The sequence below is a fragment of the Malania oleifera genome, chromosome 8, assembly GCF_029873635.1.
Source record: "Malania oleifera isolate guangnan ecotype guangnan chromosome 8, ASM2987363v1, whole genome shotgun sequence".
NCBI lineage: Eukaryota > Viridiplantae > Streptophyta > Magnoliopsida > Santalales > Ximeniaceae > Malania > Malania oleifera.
This window is the reverse complement of record NC_080424.1, coordinates 20229860-20248502: the sequence shown is the minus strand read 5'-3', so window position 1 is coordinate 20248502 and position 18643 is coordinate 20229860. Positions and strand designations below refer to the sequence as shown.

At 37.4% G+C, this 18643-nt stretch overlaps 1 protein-coding gene across 1 annotated transcript in view; it reads left to right on the top strand.

Moving 5' to 3' along the window:
• The first annotated feature begins 4146 nt into the window (after positions 1 to 4146).
• The window catches only part of LOC131161513 (uncharacterized), a 39095-nt gene continuing 24598 nt past the window's right edge, over positions 4147 to 18643 (top strand). Inside the window, exons 1-2 of the mRNA XM_058117328.1 lie at positions 4147 to 4477; positions 15663 to 15768. Coding sequence (XP_057973311.1) covers positions 4337 to 4477; positions 15663 to 15768 — 247 coding nt within the window. The 5' untranslated portion in view covers positions 4147 to 4336. The remainder of the gene's footprint in view (positions 4478 to 15662; positions 15769 to 18643) is intronic.

Below are 18643 nucleotides of genomic sequence, written 5' to 3'. Positions count from 1 at the left end.
TCGGAAGGATGCTGACTCGGAAGCACCAAAGCACATCCTGAAGTTTTTATTGTGTATAAATTAATTGTAATAAGGGTTGTGTGAGTGAGTGCATATTGTAACTCTAGCTGTGTGTGTCTTGCATGATTTTTAAGTAAGAGTTGAGCCATTGCATAAGCATACTAGGACACATGAGTATATAGAATCTGCACAAAAGTAACAAACTCACAATTCATAGTTTTCTAAGTTAAAACAAGAGTTTGTCAAATGAATCCTAAACCTCAAATATGTTTTCAAAGGGACAAGTTTTTAACATCATAGTTTTAAGAACATTTTTATACTTAGTCCCGATTGTGTTAAAACAAGTTTTATGTCCTAAAGGTTCAAAGAAAGTCAAGTATATTTATAAAATGACATACTAAGCATATAAGATATCAAAATGGGTTTTCAAATGTGTTTTATTAATTAAGATATCTTATGTTCAAAAGGAAACTCATTTGTACAAGTGTTAATCTTCATTAGACTTAATATATTTCATATACTTTTGTCCAAGAATGTTTTGAGTCATTAAAACGCTTTCTGAGAAGGAAAAACAAAGCAATCGTCACTACCATAGTGCAACATTGAGTCTTGAATACCTTTCGGTATTTTAGGCATAATTTTTGCTAAAAAAGTCTAAATGGGACAATCTTGGTGTCCCTGGAAAGCTAAGACAAAATGCCACAACTTTCATGTTGATAACTTTTTATAATTTAGGGACCTCGTCAATGAACATAGGATTTTCTTCTACGAGTTGCTGTATATGATTAGTCGACGAGTGCAGGGGCCTAGTCGACGAGTCCAACGGGCAGAATGATGCTAATCGGCAGAAAACAGTTAGTTTACCAAATAAAATATCTTTTCTTCCCCTCAACGGCTAGTTAACGGCTCTTAAGGCTCTTGGGTTTTCAATACAAGCTATTAGACTTGTATTAACATGGTTTTGAAGGCTTTTGATCATTCTTAGTGAAAAATATCTTTTTATACCAAAACCTAAGCACCTAACACTTTGCATTGTTGTTCTTCATTCACAAGTGCTCATTCTCTCTTGCTCTTTAATTGTGTTTGATTCATTACTTGAGACATAGTGTGAGGTTTGTTTTTTTATTTAATATTTGCTCATTTGAGGAGCATCATATTATATTTCCATTATCTTCTTGTAAGGTTCTTTGTGGACCATTTGATGAAGGTTCTTTATGAACCGAAGAGGCTCTTGGTTAGCGGGTAGGGATTTGTTCATGAGTTGTAAGGCTTCTCCGCCAGTGAAGGAGATTATATAGTGGAATCCTTGAGTTGGTCTCAAGGCGTGGATGTAGGTTTGGTGCCGAACCACGTAAAAATACCAGTGTTGATTTTCTCTCCCTATACTCTTTATTATTTGTCTTGTGTATGATTTAAATTTCATATATTGTGATATAATTGTTTGCATCTTGCCAAGTGTTTTTATTTTGCAGAGAAAGTTTGTAATACTGCAAAAGAGTCCATTCACCCCCCCTCTATACTATATACTCCCGGGCTAGGACAACTAACATGGATATTTCAAACTATGGTTTTATGCCTTGGATATCAGTCTCATGGCAGTAGTAGCTTTATGAGTGGAGGTGCTTGCGTAGTTAGCTTGATTAGGTGGTACTTTCTAGTTCGATTGTGCTGAAATATTTACAGGTTTTATATGACTTACCCTTATTAATTTTGATCGGCTAGATTATTATTTGGAACTTTTAAACTGTGGTTTTGTTTTTTGGATATCAGCCTCATGGCAGTAACAGCTTTAAGATTAGAGGTGTCTGCATAATTAACTTGATCTTGTTTATCAGATATGATTTCTCGTTCAATTGAGCTGATTTTTTAAAGTTTGTTCATGATTCATCTTTCCTAATTTTGATCAGTCAGCTTGTTATTTAGAGTTTTATAACTTTGGTTTTCTGACTTAGACAACGATCCCATTGCAGCAGTAGCTTCAGGTAAGAAAAAGTCTTTTAAAGTCATATAATTTTTAGAATAAATTTTAAAAATAAAAAGGAAGGTCCTGGAGAGTGACACATGTCATGGACAGGTATCAAGGTGACGTCGTGCTAATGTCACCATGCTACAGTACTTTTTAAAATTAAAAAAAAAAAAACAAAAATGCCACGTATCACCTTTGTGAGTGGACATGAATCCAGTTTATTTTAAATGAATCAGTTGACCCGGTTCACCATTTCATTTATTTACTTATTTATTAATTTATTTTATTTTATAGACTATCTTATTTAATATTTTTAATTAGTTTTAATTTAAAAAATTTATAAAAATCTTAAAAAATCTCAAAAAAATTTTTAAAAAATATTTGAAAATTTTCAAAAAAATTTTACAAGGATTCTACAAAATCTGGGAATATTTTCAAAAATACTTTTTATTTATTTATGATTTTCTTGATTTTTGAGTGGGTGCGTCCTAATGATTTCAAAAAGGGTAAAAAGGTATTTAAGACCTCACCTGTATCAGCTCCGAGGGAGATTTATCTAACAAGATTCCCTCATTTGGAGGTCTTATTAAATATTCTTAAATTGCACTTTGATTTTCATTTTCCTTTTTAAATTTATTAGTTTATTTTAAATAAAATAATTAAAGATCATCAAATTCAGTTTAGGGATAATTCATAATTAATTAGATACTGTTCGTAGAATGGGTGTGTAAGGGGTGCTAGTACCTTCCCCTCGCATAACCGAACTCCCGATCCTGATTATGGTAAAACAAACTAAGATTAGGTATTATAACCGCACCAAGACAAAGAATAGGTTAGTGGCAACTCCATTCAAATTTCAATATCTATTATCCCTCGCATTTTCGAGCCATTCTTCGAGACATTGAGACAACTAAGGTGTGGGGCATTACCATATAGAAACATGTGTATGTATATTTAGATGCATGATTTGGTGTTTTTATGAGTGAAGATATGCATAGATGCATGAATGTGTGAGTTGTGTATGCATACATGTGTATGTCATATATCTTTGAGTTCACATGTTCACATGTATGCATGGGACATAAATTCATTTATATGAGTTGTGTGTATTAGAATAAGAGAATTGTCTGTGTTTAAAGGCATATGATAGCACTTTGCCTATCTTGTTTTCATGCAAAAAATTATTAAATAATCCAATAATGGAACCCGAATGTAGAGTAATGACATCCTTTTGGGATTTTAGAGGTGAAGATAGCCTCTACAATGGTGGAACTATTCAATATTAAAAAATTAGTAAATTAAATAAACATGAAAGAGTTTGAGTCTTGATTGATTGAATTAAAAGATAATCATGGGTTAATCATGTGCTGTTCGTTTGGGCGAGTGTGTAAGGGCTGTTGACACCTTTTCCTAGCATAATTATACTTTTAAACTCAACTCTGATTATGTAGATTGAGACTACGGGTTTCCTAACCTAGGATTAGCTTAGATATCAAGAAATTAGTAGTAATTAAATTAACTAACCACACATAAGAAATAACATGTTAGTATCGATTCTCTTGAACATTAAATGACCCACAATCTCAATAATTTTCTCGATTTGCCATTCAAGTCGAGGCGTTTCAGTTCGACCTCAGTTTGAGTCATGCGGACAATAATTATTTCATTTTTCTATTTTTTTTTTAAAAAGTTGAAGACAAGAATTTTGAAAACATGCTTTCTATCCAAACATTTTGGAATCAAATTATTAGAAAACAAAAATATATTTTTTAGAATTAAAAAACATATGAACCACCATGAAGAGGCAATGTTAGCAAATAAGCCCTAATTAGATGGACCAAAATTCTCTCTAATACTATCATCTCCAATATTTTTTTTTTTAATTTTATTTTCTATATCAAATGTTGACTTAAAGCTGGATTCATCTTTTTATGAAAAAAAAGAGTAAATTGCAATGTTTAGCTACTCATTATCACTAGTCATTTAATACTTAAAAATTTTTAAATTTATTTTTTGATATCGTCAAGGTCCTGGGCTTACACACTGGACTATTCCACGCCTACACCAGCCGTGCTTTCGACCAATACATAAGAGGTAAATTGTGGATATGCTGGCGGCCCATTCTTTTATTTCTAAAAATTAAATTTCTAAAAAAATTAAATTTCGTGTTTAGTTTTGATAAGAGATTAGTGATTAGAAAGGTAATAAAATCTCCAATTCAAATAGTTTGGTTTTTCAACGCACAGCGGATGGGAACTGGGAAGGTTACCGGAGGAATAAAAACGTAATTTTTCCAATAAATTGAACCGTGTGATAATTCAAAGAGCGAGGTCGGTCAGGGCTGGGCGGTTTAGCAGGGGGGAGGAGGCCATGGAAGAGCTGAAATCAGCGATGGAAGAGCACATGGAGCAAATGATGGATCTCATTGAGAAGGTCACTGCTGAGCTTCGCTCTGGAATTCGACCGGCTCTCGATAACTTTATCGGATTCTTCCACGCGATCGATTGGAAGGTAGCCTTGCTGCGCCCGTTCCAGTAGGTCATACCCACGTTGTATGCAGTATTAATTATACTGTTAATGCGTTTGGCTGCTTTGAAAATGCAAGGAAGGGCAGGAAATTATGACTTCGAATATTAGATAATTGAGTTATTCAAAGTTACATAACGCTGATGGTTTAATGTTCTGTCCTTCTCCTGCGTTTTCTGAGCGGCCAAGATGGAGAATTCACCTTTCATTAAGCCAATATGAGAGAGAGGGCTTCCTTTTCTCGACTAATGATCTTTTGTGTCCATAGACTTGTTGGCAAGGGGAGTGGTTTCTTTTTCTTTATCAATAGGTTTCTCTATTAATGGAAATGTTGGCGATCTGGACTTCCTTATGTCTGTGATTGTTTGTTTTGAACATAGATTGACTTATTCTGATACTTGTATGGTTCATTATATATATGATAACCTAAATCCCCTTGGCACTGTAAGCAATTCGATTTGGAATCAGGTCCCTTCGGTTTTTGCGGGATACCTTTACCAGGGTTCACGTCACCCAGAGGAGCACCTAAAAATTCATTAACAACTGACATATAGGAATAAGCAGGGGAGGCAGTGAACAAGGGCTAATAGCCAGTTTTTTAGAAGTGTGGAGAGTACTCTGAGGTGCTGAACACTTCTGTAGGATCCTCTAATTCTCAATGCCAATCTGATCACAAGGTAAATGCACTATCCGAAGCACGTTCAGCCTTCTGGATGTTTGCAGGCATTGTGCCCTCCCAGCCCTTGCTTTCACCTGTTAGACTAAAAACTTTAGTGAATGCCTACGGGCAGCAATTATCCTCATGTTCGTGAAGCTTCTATAACAGTAAAGAGCCACCTTTATCAAGCATTTCTTTAGTTCCAGCAAGAGATGACTCTGTTTAAAATTTTGACAAGGGTTCTTTCTAATAGGTTGGGTGAAGTTTTAGTGGATGCTGTTTTTCTGACCATGTCTTTATTGGGTGGGGGGTGTTGTTGGATTTTGGACATAGCTTTCGTAGCTAATGAGTTGGTGGAGGTTGTTAAAAGAAAGAGAGAGTATACGAGTTGTTTTTAAATTGGATATTGAGAAGGTGTATAATTGTGTTTGTTGGGTTTTTCTTGATAAAGTTTTAAAGGAAAAAGTTTCGGGATGACAAGGTAGTTGTATCTTTTTTCTACAATTTTCTCTAAATTGTGATGGAGAGCATAAATCTTGGTTTAAACTTTTAGGGGGTGTTTGGTTTGCAACATCTTTCAACATTGCTGGCTGTCATGAGCTAAGCTTGTTCAGGTCATTATGCTTGCCTGTGACCGCTTATCTCGTGTGCTTGGGATGAGTTTCCATCATGTAAATACTAGTGTAGGGTTATTTTCTGCTAGTACCTAGTAGTGTCTTTGTATGCCAAATAAGGTAGTATGACTCTTTGGTCACTTTGATGTTTCCTAGTGTTAGAGTGGGAATGACCTAGAAAACTCTTTAGGGGAGGGTGAGTGTTCATCAGTCATTGTAAAACTCACTAGTTATTGTCAACGTGTTTAGCATACTTGCCTCCCTCGCTAAACACACGATGTCAACGGAGGTGTTGTTAATGAATTACGTTTGTTTCAATATTTATTGCTTATTTGCCATGACTTTCATGAATTGATTACTATTTCCGCTGCCATTTGATTGAATGCTAATGAAAGTGTTTCGTGGATGAATGTTGGTAAACGATAGGCTGGCTAGTTAAGCAAGAGTGTTTTAGCTAGCGCCGCACGGCCATTCACAAGGGTGTGAAAATAGTTGAACTGTGACACTTGTTATCAGAGCCCAAGGTTGAGTTGCTATGTGAATTCGATTTCCTTCGTTGTTGGATTTGGAAAGCTTTGGTAAGTGACCATGGCACCAAACAATGCTGAGAGGATCAACGTGCTAGAAGCACAAGTTGAGGCAACAACCAATACTGTGGCTGCGGAGGTGGCCCAAATGAGAGAACTTGTTGATGAAGTGATGGGATCACAAAAACATCAAGCAAGTTTGCTAGGTGAGATGTTAGAGGACTTTTGCCATACAGTTGAAACTTTGCAGTCGCGGATGGTTGATCTGGATGCAAATGTGAATCTGATGGTTCTTGCTATAGGGAACTCCAACACTCCGGGAGTTAGCAAGACCAAGGTACCAGAACCTAGGACGTATGGGAGTGCCCGAGATGCCAAGGAGTTAGAGAACTTCTTGTTTAATGTGAAGCAATACTTTCGCGCTGTGAGGATGGCCTCAGAACAGGCAAAGGTGAATACTGCGACCATGTACTTGGTTGGTGATGCCAAACTGTGGTGGCGTACCAAGTATAGAGAAATTGAAAATGGAAGCTGTGTAATCGATAATTGGGCAGACTTGAAGAGAGAGCTCAAGGCCCAACTCTTTCCTGAGAATGTTGAGTATAATGTAAGGAGAAAACTGAGACATCTCAAGCATACGGGGTCGATCGGGGAATATGTGAAACAATTTTCTGCTTTAATGTTGGATATTCGGAATATGTCGGAGAAGGACAAGTTGTTCTATTTTCTTGAGGGGATAAAACCGTGGGCAAGAATAGAACTTCATAGGCAAAGGGTTCAAGACTTGTCAATTGCACAAGTTGCTGTAGAACGCTTGACTGACTACGCTGGTGATGATACCGCTTCGCCCAAACGGTTTGGCGGAGAGGAAAACAGTGGAAAGTCTTTCAAGAAAGGCAAACTCGAGAGTGGGGGAGCCGACACTAAATCATCAACCTCAAAGGAAGTTTCGTCGTCTCAAGGGTTCAATACACCCAATGGAAAGGGGAAGAGTAAAATTTCGTGCTACTTGTGTGGTGAACCTCATGGAGGGAGTGAGTGTCAACACAAGGGATTACTCAATGCCTTACAAGCTTCCACTTCGGGAAAGGTAGTGGAAAGCGAGGAGGAAGAGGATCATGCCCCGAGGGTGGGTTCAGTGCGGTTGGTGAGAGCATTGGAAAAGCAGGCAAAAACACTGAAAGTTACATGAGCAAAAGGGTTAATGTTTGTGGACTTGAGGATAAATGGGAAGAGTACCCGCACTATGGTGGATATGGGGGCTACTCATAATTTTGTTTCGCAGTTGGAAGCATGGAGACTCAACTTATCCTTAGAGAAGGATACAGGACGCATGAAAGTAGTTAACTCTGTAACCTAGCCTACTCTAGGAGCAGCCAAACAAGTGACTGTGAAGCTTGGACAGTGGAAAGGTCATGCAGATTTCATAGCGGTGCCATTGGATGACTTTCTAGTCATTCTAGGAATGTAGTTCCTAAGGGGGATGAGGGCAGTGCTGATGCCTTCGGTTGGTTCCTTGTGTCTGATGGGAGATCACTCATGCATGGTGCAAGTCGTTGCGATGAAAGGAGACGACAAGAAGTCCCTTTCAGCCATACAACTCAATGAAGGATTGGGTTAGGGTGAGCAGACACGTCTAGCCACGGTGGTGGTAGACAAAGAAGTAGGCCAAGAGCTGGAGCCTACGACCATCCAAGCGGTGTTGGATGAGGATAAGGAGGTGTTGCCGGATAAGCTACCTCACAATTTGCCTTCACGATGGACTGTGGAGCATGAGATCGAGTTGTTATTAGGAGTGAAACCATTTGCTAAAGGGTCATGTTGGATAGCGCCTCGAGAGATAGTAGAGTTGGGTAAACAACTTGATGAATTGGAAGTGGGATGTGTTCGCCCTTCCAAAGCACTGTTGGGAGCATCGGTGTCGTTTCAGAGGAAACATGAAGAGCATCAACGGAAGGTGTTCGACAGGCTGAGGAGAAACAGTCTGTATGTGAAGAAAGGGAAGTTCTCTTTCGCTCAGCGGAGCAACAAATTCCTTGGTCATGTGATTGAACAAGGTTGTGTATCTAGAGGGTTATGGAGAATGTAAGGATGACTCAAGAATGGAAGATCCCCACGACAGTGAAGGAGTTGCGTTCCTTTCTTGGCCTTGCTAGATTTTGCAGGAAGTTTGTTGAGGGGTCTTCGCGGAGAATGACTCCAATGACAGGACAAATGGGGAGGTATTATTGGCCGCACACATGGGATGCTGTCGTTGATTATACCAAAACTTGTCTCACTTCCCAACAAGATAGGGGGGAGCGGAAGAAGTATGGTACTTTCATGGCCGCACCAAAGTACTGTTCGGCAGAGGAGACGACACAATTGTTCCTTGTAACTGTTGTGAAACATTGGGGTGTTCCCCAAGTTATTATTTGTGACCGAGACTTAATGTTCACTGACAACTTCTTGACAGAATTTTTCAGGATATTTAGGTCACATATTGACATCTCTTCGAGTTCTCATCGACAGAGAGACGGTCAGATGAAGAGATTCAGTGAGTTGCTAGATGAGTACTTGCGCCATTTTGTCAACGACAACCAAAAGAATGACGTGCGACTACTTGATGTGGCTCCGTTCTGTGGCAATGCCCAAAGGAGCTCAACAACCAACAAGAGCCCTTTTGAGCTTGTTATAGGCCAGCTGCCGCTGTTACCTCACACAGTGGGCTAGCCGTACAGAAGAAAGAGTCCCAGGGCATACATCTTCACCAGAGAATGAAGACAGAATGCAGAGTTTGCTCGAGCCAATCTGGAGAAAGCTTCTAAGCTGATGAAGAAGTGGGCAGATTAGGGGAGAAGACCGCAGTTTCATGTCAGCTGCCTCAAGCCATTCAACGCCAACACCAATGACCTGAGTAGAAGTCAGTCGAACAGAGCAGAGTTGAAGATAGTGCAAACTGACAGACTTGAAGTTGAAGAGATCCTTGTAGACAGAAAGTTCATATCCTCAAGGAAGAAGCGACTGAAGTTCCTAGTGAAGTGGAAATGCCTTGATGACAAAGAAATCAGCTGGATTTTTGCGGAAGATATTCAACCGTTCGTGGACACGCTTGAAGTGTACCTACCGCCAGAGTCTACGAGGACGTCGGCCGCATAAGTGGGGGAGAATGTCACGAGTTAAGCTTGTTCAACGCATTATGCTTATCTGTGGCCGCTTATCACGTGTGCTTGGGATGAGTTTCCATCATGTAAATACTAGTGTAGGGTTATTTTCTGCTAGTAGCGTCTTTGTATGCCAAATAAGGCAGTATGACTCCTCGGTCACTTTGATGTTTCCTAGTGCTAGAGTGGGAATGGCCTAGAAAGCTCTTTAGGGGAGGGTGAGTGTTCATCAGTCATTGTAAAACTCACTAGCTATTGTCGACGTGTTTAGCCTACTTGCCTCCCTCACTAAACACACGATGTCAACGGAGGTGTTGTTAATGAATTACGTTTGATTCAATGTTTACTGCTTATTTGCCACGGCTTTCATGAATTGATTACTGTTTCCGCTGCCATTTGATTGAATGCTAATGAAAGTGTTTCGTGGATGAATGAGGGTAAACGATAGGTTGGCTAGTTAAGTAAAAGTGTTTTTGCTAGCGTCGCACGACCCTCACAAGGGTGTGAAAATAGTTGGACTGTGACACTAGCCTACGACATTTCATTTCCATGTTTGTTTGGGCATAGGAACCCTAAGTGGCAGGTATCTTAACATCCCTAGGAATGAAAGATTCCCACAAAACGTGGGCATCTCATTCCCATCCTCCTCCATGTGGAAGTTTCATAGGAATTCGTTCACATGGGAAGATACTTTTTAAACCAAATTGCCTTGTTATTTTAGCGTGTGGGACAACAATGCCCCTATAATATAGTATTAGCACACTTTATTATTATATTTAAAATAATTAATTATTAATAAATGAAAGTAATAGTATTATTGTGTTATAAAATATAAATTTATTATTAATATTTAGACACTATATTACCTCAATTATTTCGGTTACTTGGATTATTTTATTGTTGATTTTTTAAATTTACGATTGTTAAGAATTTTATGACTTGGATTTAATTAAGTACATATTCTAGTTTTTCACTTTTTTGTTAGAAAATATAATTATTTTTCATATATTGGGTATACACATGTCACATGTGTAATAGCCATATTCTTGAAATGCCCAATGGGATTCCCATGTCAGCCAAACTTTGACATGGGAATTTTATGTACATTCTTGGTAATTTTGCAACCCAAAACAAACAAAAATATTCCCATAAGCCAAGCATCCCATTCCATGGGAATATTCTTAATGCTGCGAACATAGTTGTTAGAATCTTACAATTAACGATTTGATTCATACAATTTGTATCAACTCCACACCAAATTGATTCAAATCTTACTAGCGAATCTAAAAATATCAGGATCGTTGCTGAATCTATTGAATTCACCTTATGAATCTAACAAATCAATTTGAATCTATCGATTCACACAATTCTAGACCTACCATATCTTGACAAGCTTGATTAGTTTAAAACCCCAAAAACAATTTCATTTTTTCTTATTGCTTTTATTTTTACACAATTACTTTCCATGCCTTGTATACGAGGTTTGTGCTAGAAAAGAGGAGAAAATAGAACTTTAGGTCCTATGTTGCCTTTATAAAGCCATTCTTCACTCTTCAAGGAGTATAGTGTTTTGCCATTGAGAAGAAGGCGCAAAACACTCATCAGTGAAGGTGGTACTCATGTTTTGTTGTGTTTTTAAGATTAAAAAAAGTCGCTTTTTTTTTTTAATAGTTTGTCCAATTATATCATTTTTAGGTTAATTATTTTTTTCTTTTTATTTCAAGAAATAATATGCATGAAATATTATTATTTTGTAATTGTTGACAAACACTGTGTTCACTTTTTTTTTTAATTATTTTTTCTGGATTCCTTCATAAAGCTCATTTTTTTATCAATATTTCTTTTCATTTGTTTAGGGAAAGCATACACATGAAATATGATTTTTTTTATTGTCAAAATTTAAATGTATTTGACTATTTTGCTTATTGCTTGTATATCAATACATGCATGCTATTTATAATTGATTTTTGGAATTTTGTACTGAATCTTATGATTTGATTCAATTCTTGATTCTCAATTCCCCCAAAATTAGAATTTTGATTCACATTTTGAATCTTGATTTGTGTTTTTTTTTTTTTTTTCTCTGTTCATTTTCATGCTAGTGCTTGATGTTTTGAGTAGTATGATTAGTTAACGGGTGGATAGAGGTTTTGTGTGAGGGCAGCATCAAGGATCTGCAGCCATGGAGAAATTTGAAGAAATTGAAGAGAAAAAGGAAGGGGAAGATAGGAGAAAGGAGATACAAGGTGGAAATCTTATGATCACTTCTAATTCAAATTGAAAAACTACATGCAACATGGCTTTTGCACACTATTTTTGAGAAACCCTCTAAAAATGAAATTACGCATATACGATTACGCCTAAAACAACATGAAATTACAGACAAACCATACCCTAAAATACACAAATATTACAAACAAGCCCCCAAATACGCATAATCCTATAAAAAAGGGCAGCTCGGTGCACAAAGCTCCTGCTTAAGCGGGGCCCAGAGAAGGGGTAGACCACGATGAGTCTATAGTATGTTGCCTTACCTTGTATTTTTGCAAGAGGCTGTTTCCATGCTTCAAACCCGTGACCTCTAGGTCACACAACAACAACTTTGATGTTGCGCCTAATTCTATGCTAATTAATATTAAACAAAATTTACTACTTACTAAACCCAACAACCACGTGACCGATTTCTTCTTAATTATTGTCCAACAAGTATCTTCCCATGGTCTTGCTCCTTGTGCTACTCCAAATCTCCCCTAGTTAGAAAAAAAATTCGGCCTTGAATTTTGAAATGTTGGAGGATCAGAAGTAAGAAGCAAACTTGGACTCTTCGAAGGCCAATGCTTGAGTGATACGAGAAACCATGATCCTTTTGGCAGCATAATAGGCTTGAATTGAAAGTTGGCATCAATAAACAACAATAGGAATGTCTGAAAGACTTGGGATGCTCTAAAAAACATTCATTTCCTTGCTTGTACTATCTTTAAGTTGAGTAACTCCAGCAGATTCTTTGTCTTGGTTGGTTGTTAGTGCAGATTTCAAGATCTTCTTACCACTATAGCAGAAGACATATGTTCTCATGTCCTTGAGTCCCACCCAAATCATCCAACAAAGGAGAACCAAGGAGTACATGGCCAATATTCATGGGTATGATATCAGACCAAACATTATCAAAATAGTCACACATGAAAAGTAAGGTGTACTCCCAAGAGAGGGGGGAGGGTGAATTGGGTTTAAATTTTTTTTTTTTTAACTCCTTTTATAGATTCTCAACTTATTGTAAGTTTAGTACTCAAACAAGAATGATTTGAATTACAATATCAGCTAGAAATCAATATTCACTTTTAAAACTTTAAGAATGAGTAAATCAACTTGATCTTGCAGTAATGTCAATTAATACCCAACCAATAAATTGATTCAATCAACACAAACCAATGATTCACAATGTAATGCTTTCAGCTTTTGAATAATTCAATCCACTCAACAAGATAACCAAAACAAGATTCACACTAAAGAATGAATTCAACAAAGCTTCCAAGGTTTAGCGATTGAGTAACTCAAAGAAGAGTTTGATAAAAGTTCTGTTTTAATGAAACACAATTGAAAATTCCAACACTCTTCCAAAACTCAGATTTTAAATAAACTTTCAATTAATGAGTCTTGGGTGTTAATCAATCAACGTACTCCCTTATGGTTTCCGCAAAAAGTATTAATCAACCAATGTACTCCCGTTTGGTTTCTACAATCCCAAAGTCAAATTAATTTTTGGTTTATTTAATGTCCAATCCACACAATTTATAGATTTGAAATTAACAACCACGCAGTTACATATGTGTAGAAAATTAAAGAGAGTTTAGGGAAAGAGAGTGAGACCGAGTTTTTTACGAGGTTCGGCTTATACCCAGCCTACGTCCTTGCTTTAGGAAAGACCACCTAAGGATTCTACTATAGCGTTCCTTTGCGGGTGGAACAAACCATTTACAATCCCTCCAAGCGATACCCCACGCTCGGTGCAACGATTCAACCAACCTTGAACTGTCAAAAACTACAAGAGAAACAAGAAACAATTTGGTGTACAATGACACTCTCAAAAGGGTAGATTAGTACAATTGAAATCTATATACTTCAATCAAAATCACAATATAGAAAGATGAAGCTCAAGTATATATATCACTGGGGTTCTTTCTTAGGTTGAATAACTCAGTAAAAATGCAAAGACCCATGAGCTTTTCTCAACAAAATCGCAGCAAGTAATTCAACAAGAGTATAGGCAAAGGTAGCTTTGAAGAGTAGAAAGAATTTGATTGATTTGTTGCTTGTAGGTTGTTGGTGTATTTGATCCTTGGGTTTAAACATGTATTTATAGAGTTTAAAGAGTATTTTTTGTGTTGCTTAAGTAGTTTGGAGTATTCCCTAAGTTTTCTCAAAGTTTGGTGGCCAAGAAATCTTTTTTGGAAAGTTTCCTAACTGTTAAAATTTGAATTTCAAAGGTTTAGGCACCTGAACTCAAGGGGTCAGTCGCCTGGACTTTAAATTTTAGCGAATTTTGGAAGTCAGTACAGGGTCAAGTGCCTGAACTCACAGGGTCAGTCGCCTGAAGTGGTTCTTTTTGCTATTCAGTCGCCTGAACAAATAAGGTCAGCCGCCTGACAGCTTTGACCACCTTTCAGTATTTTGATCATAACTTTTTCTATGCAACTCCAAATTAGTCGTTCTTGGTATCAACAAAAAGCTAAGAGAAAATCCCACAACTTTCATGTTGAACACTTTTTAAGATAAGGAGTGTTTGATAGAGAAAAATACACATCAATGTAGATGTAGAGAAAATAACATAATTTGGAAAATCCTGTTTTGGTGCTTTTCATTGCAAAAATAATTTTAACCTTTTTGAAATAACTTTTGACCTTATAAAAATATTTTCCAAGTATTTTAAAAGGTATCTAGTTCCAAGTAATTAACCTAAGAGATTTATGCATCCATATTGAAATTGCTTGAAGTACTTACATAAAAATTTCTTAAGACTTTGACATTCTAAGCACTTAAGTCTTCATGCTTTTCCATCTCTTGAGTCTATCTTGACTTCTAACTTCAATTCACTTTAAGCTTCATCAAATCATCTTTGAATCCATGCTTTAATAGTATAAGCTTTATGAGATCTTCTTTCTTTGGAGTATGAGCTTTCCATAATCCTTGTGTGCACTTGACCAAGTATTCTCATACTTGAGTCCTGAAGTATCATCACTTAACCAAATATGTTAAGTTCCTTTGATTTGTTATCATCAAAACAAGATTTTAAGCCAACATCACACATTTGGGTTGGAACCAAACATCTTCACAAACATATAAAGTAGTATTATCAATCAAAGATATGTCACAAGGCTTTGGACACCCATTTGCATTTTTGGTGTATGCTAAGAAAAATTGAAGTACATCCTTGTTTTTGAAGGCAAGAAAGGAATTTAAGGAACTGACTTTTAGCATCAAGAATGTGTTTACATAATTTTAAGGGAACAGGCCCTATGATATCCAAATCTTGGAGGCTATTTTAACTTTCTACCATTCATTTATTCCATGCCTTCATTAGCAGTTGGCATAAATTTTACTGCAGGGTTTGGAAACTAAAATCACAAATATTGGAAAATAAATGAATAAGTGAATAAATCATTAATGGACTTCGAAGGTGTATATTACACCATGAAAAATGCCATGGTTGGCTTTGTAATATTTTTATTTTATATATTAGCTATCCTACTGCACCAAACCTATTCTAATTAAGAAGTTGAACTGGCAAAAATCCAGTTTATTTGTTTTTTTTAAATTTTTTATTACACAACAAATTTCTGTGGCAACACCTTTTTTTTCTTCTCTCTTTTGGTGTTCATATGAGCAACTTGTTGATCTATTTCTTATCTCATGTCCTTACATGGTTCACAAGTATTCCTCATGTGATACTGGGCCCTTGATTCGTGATTTTCTTCCTCATATTAGTTCTGGCAAAGCTCTATGTTTTGCTACTACACTTTGCATGACTAGATTGTAGAATCTGCTTTTGTGCGACTCAAGTGAGATGCGTGTATCTATGCTCCAGTCTAGCTTATTTAGAAAATTGTATAAGCCTCTGTTTCTTAATACAAGTGTCTTTTCTAGCATCACACATATATTTGTTCAGGACCTTAGAGTCTCATCTGTACCTATCCAGTTTATATTGATTGTCCTTTTTATTGATTTTTACAGGAACCTTGGTTAATATGCTTAATGTTGTTCCATTTTGTGCTGCTCCTAGTAACTATCACTTCAAGGAAACATACAAACTTCCAAATGTGCTTGTTCCTTTTGGCCTGTAAGTTTACTTGTTTTGTTGCCTCCACCACCATCTTTGTATTTAATTTGCTCCATAGGTGTCTTCTCATGAATTTCAAATTTTTGATTGTATGGCATGTAAAATAGTTCTTTTGTTTTGTTACTATGTTTGTAAATGCGTTGTTGGTGGTAAATAAAAAATATGTGCAGTTTGGCCCAGTTGCCTGTTCAGCACTGCATGGGACCTGTACCCAACAAAAATTTTATTGCAAAAAAAAAAAAAGGCACTAGCATACACTTTATGAAGATTCTGGTTGTTAGTTTCTTGTCCACTAGTTGCAAAAAAAAATTGAACTCCTAAGTAGAATGAAATGTGGAGGGTTTACGTAACCATGAGTGGGTTTGGATTACACTCGTTTTGAGTTTTACTCTGTGGTTTATAATTTCTTGAAAGCATTTATGATTTATGAAATTTCTTTTGCCTTGTTCACTGTTGTTAAATTCACTGTCATAAAAAAATATATACAGAAAAATGTATCATGACTTCGAATAAGACCTGGCACAATTTTGGTTCATTTTCACTCTTGGAACTAATAACGGCCAATCAACCACATAATTCTTATCTCATATATGACTTTGAATTACTGTCGGTCTGTCGCTGCTAGTCATTATTGCGTCCAATTGATGGCTCTCACTCTCTCTTCCTGGTTTCTTTGTTCGCTTTGATGGTTTTATTTGACACTAGGTATGGAGGATAACCTCCACAAATCATTGTAGATCACTCGCTTTGATGGTTTTATTCGACACTGGTATGGAGGATAACTTCCACAAATGGCTGTAGATCAGAGTGGTTGCATTATGGGTTTTGTACATCTGGAGTAGAAATCTCAGAATCATAGCTGGTGTACAAAGATACTTTATCTGCTGCTAGATTGGTATGCTAGTGTTTGTCTTGGGTTTTATCGAGATTGGAGCAGTTCATTCAGTTCAGAAAGTTTGACAGGATACAGCATTGGGTGGCAATTAAATCAAATCAGAAGAGCAACTTTTTGGAGCTGTATCTTCGATTGAACAGCTAGGTTTAATCGATCTTTATCCCTGGAGGTCTGAATGGGAGGGTTGGCAAAGTTATATGCAAATGCTGCAAGCAATTGTTTGTTCAGGCTTAAGAGAGGATGAGCAAGTCACAAATAAAGTTTGTGGCTTAAACTTCAGGGACTCATGATCACCAGAGCTGGAAGGTGGTGAGGTTCAGAGGCAGCAAAGGGTGGGCGACAATTTGGGAACTGTGGAGGTTCCCAATTGGTGAATGTTGGAGTGGCAGCAGCTGGTAGTTCAGGAGGTTTTAGGGACGCTAGGGTTTGTGAGGTGAAGTGGTTGGTTTCATGTAGTGGAGTGAATTTGCTGTGGGTTTGGCCCAGCTATTGTGAAATTAGCCACTTTCATCAGTCATTTCTGTGGGCCCGCCCATTACCCCTGTTAGTCAAGCCCATCCTCCCAATAGCAATCATGAGTCTATACTAAAGGCTTGAAGGACGAGTGATGGTCAAGATTTGGGTCCGGGGGCTTTTAAAGTAGATTTGGCTGCAAACAATAGATGTCAATAGATCTGTCCAGGCACAGATTAAGATCTCTAACACACAAGGATTTGTCTGGCCAGAATGGGACTGAACAGATCATAGCATATTCCATGGCAGATTGGAAGTGTAGGCAAGGCTTGTGTGGCAGCGAAACAAGTCTGGTTTTGGGCAGAGCATGCAGGTGGAAAAGAAATAGATTTGTTCTTCCCTGGTGAGAGTTGATAGTGTGAGTGGGCATTGTGAGCTTTTTGTCCAGTGGGCCAACAGCAGGGGAAAATGTTTTGAATACTGATGAGTTTTCCAGAGGTGTTTGGCATTTCTATGGAGGTGGATGTCAGGAAAAAGGTTTCAGGGAAGCAGGAAGTGGAGATGGAGGTTAATTTTGTTGCTAAGGTGGGCATGGGTGGGGTGACAAAATCTTCGGTTGTGGGAAAGTCAGTAATACCACAAATATGTACTCTTGGGGGCAGAAGAACATGGGGGAAAAAAAAAAAGAAAATTCTCAGTCGAGAGGCAAATCAGCAAAGATATGAGGGTAAGAAAGTTTGTAAAAAAAATATGATGGCAGTTTTTATGCGGTGGAGCTTCAGAATGGGTCAAAGATAGATTCAAGGAAGAAGGTTAGAGAGGAAAAGTCCATGAGGAGAAGAAATGGGGTGATGCATCAGATTACGGGGGTCCAATGGATAGCGATTTTGATTATGACAGGGGTTGGAGGGTTACTTATACATGAGATTTGTGAACACCTTGGATTAGATTCTTCCGATTTATTGGGCGATTTTTCCTATTAGCCTCCATCTCTAATTGATGGTTTAGAGTTTCTATTTCAGAGCATGATAGAATAGGTGAGGGAAGAGACAAGATTGAGCAGACCGAGGCTGATTTTTTGCCATACCTGGGTCTTGCTTTCGACAATTGCTGGATAAAATGGGTTTGTGGTTAGCTGCCTGGAGGGGGGAGGGAAGCCTGTTTGGATGGCAGTAGAAGTGAGGCTAAGAAGGGGCAGCAGGATTTGGGTAATTTGCAGGGCTCTTTGAACTATGATGGAAAGAGATTGAAAAGCGGGTTTCTTCCCTTGCGTTTGTTAGGTCTCTTTGGGATGGTGGGTGGTATCGTTTGTTTGTTTATTTTTTTGTTTTTTTTCCCCTTTTTTAGTTTTCTTTATTGAGAAATTGTTGTCCTCTATTGATTGCGTTTTCTCTCCTAAAATAGCTTCTTATTTTTTAATCCAAAAAAAAAAAAAACATTATTGCATCTAAGTGTATTCTGATGGCATATTTGAGCATGGACATGACCAACATCTAGGCTCACATCCACGACAAACTAAGACACTCC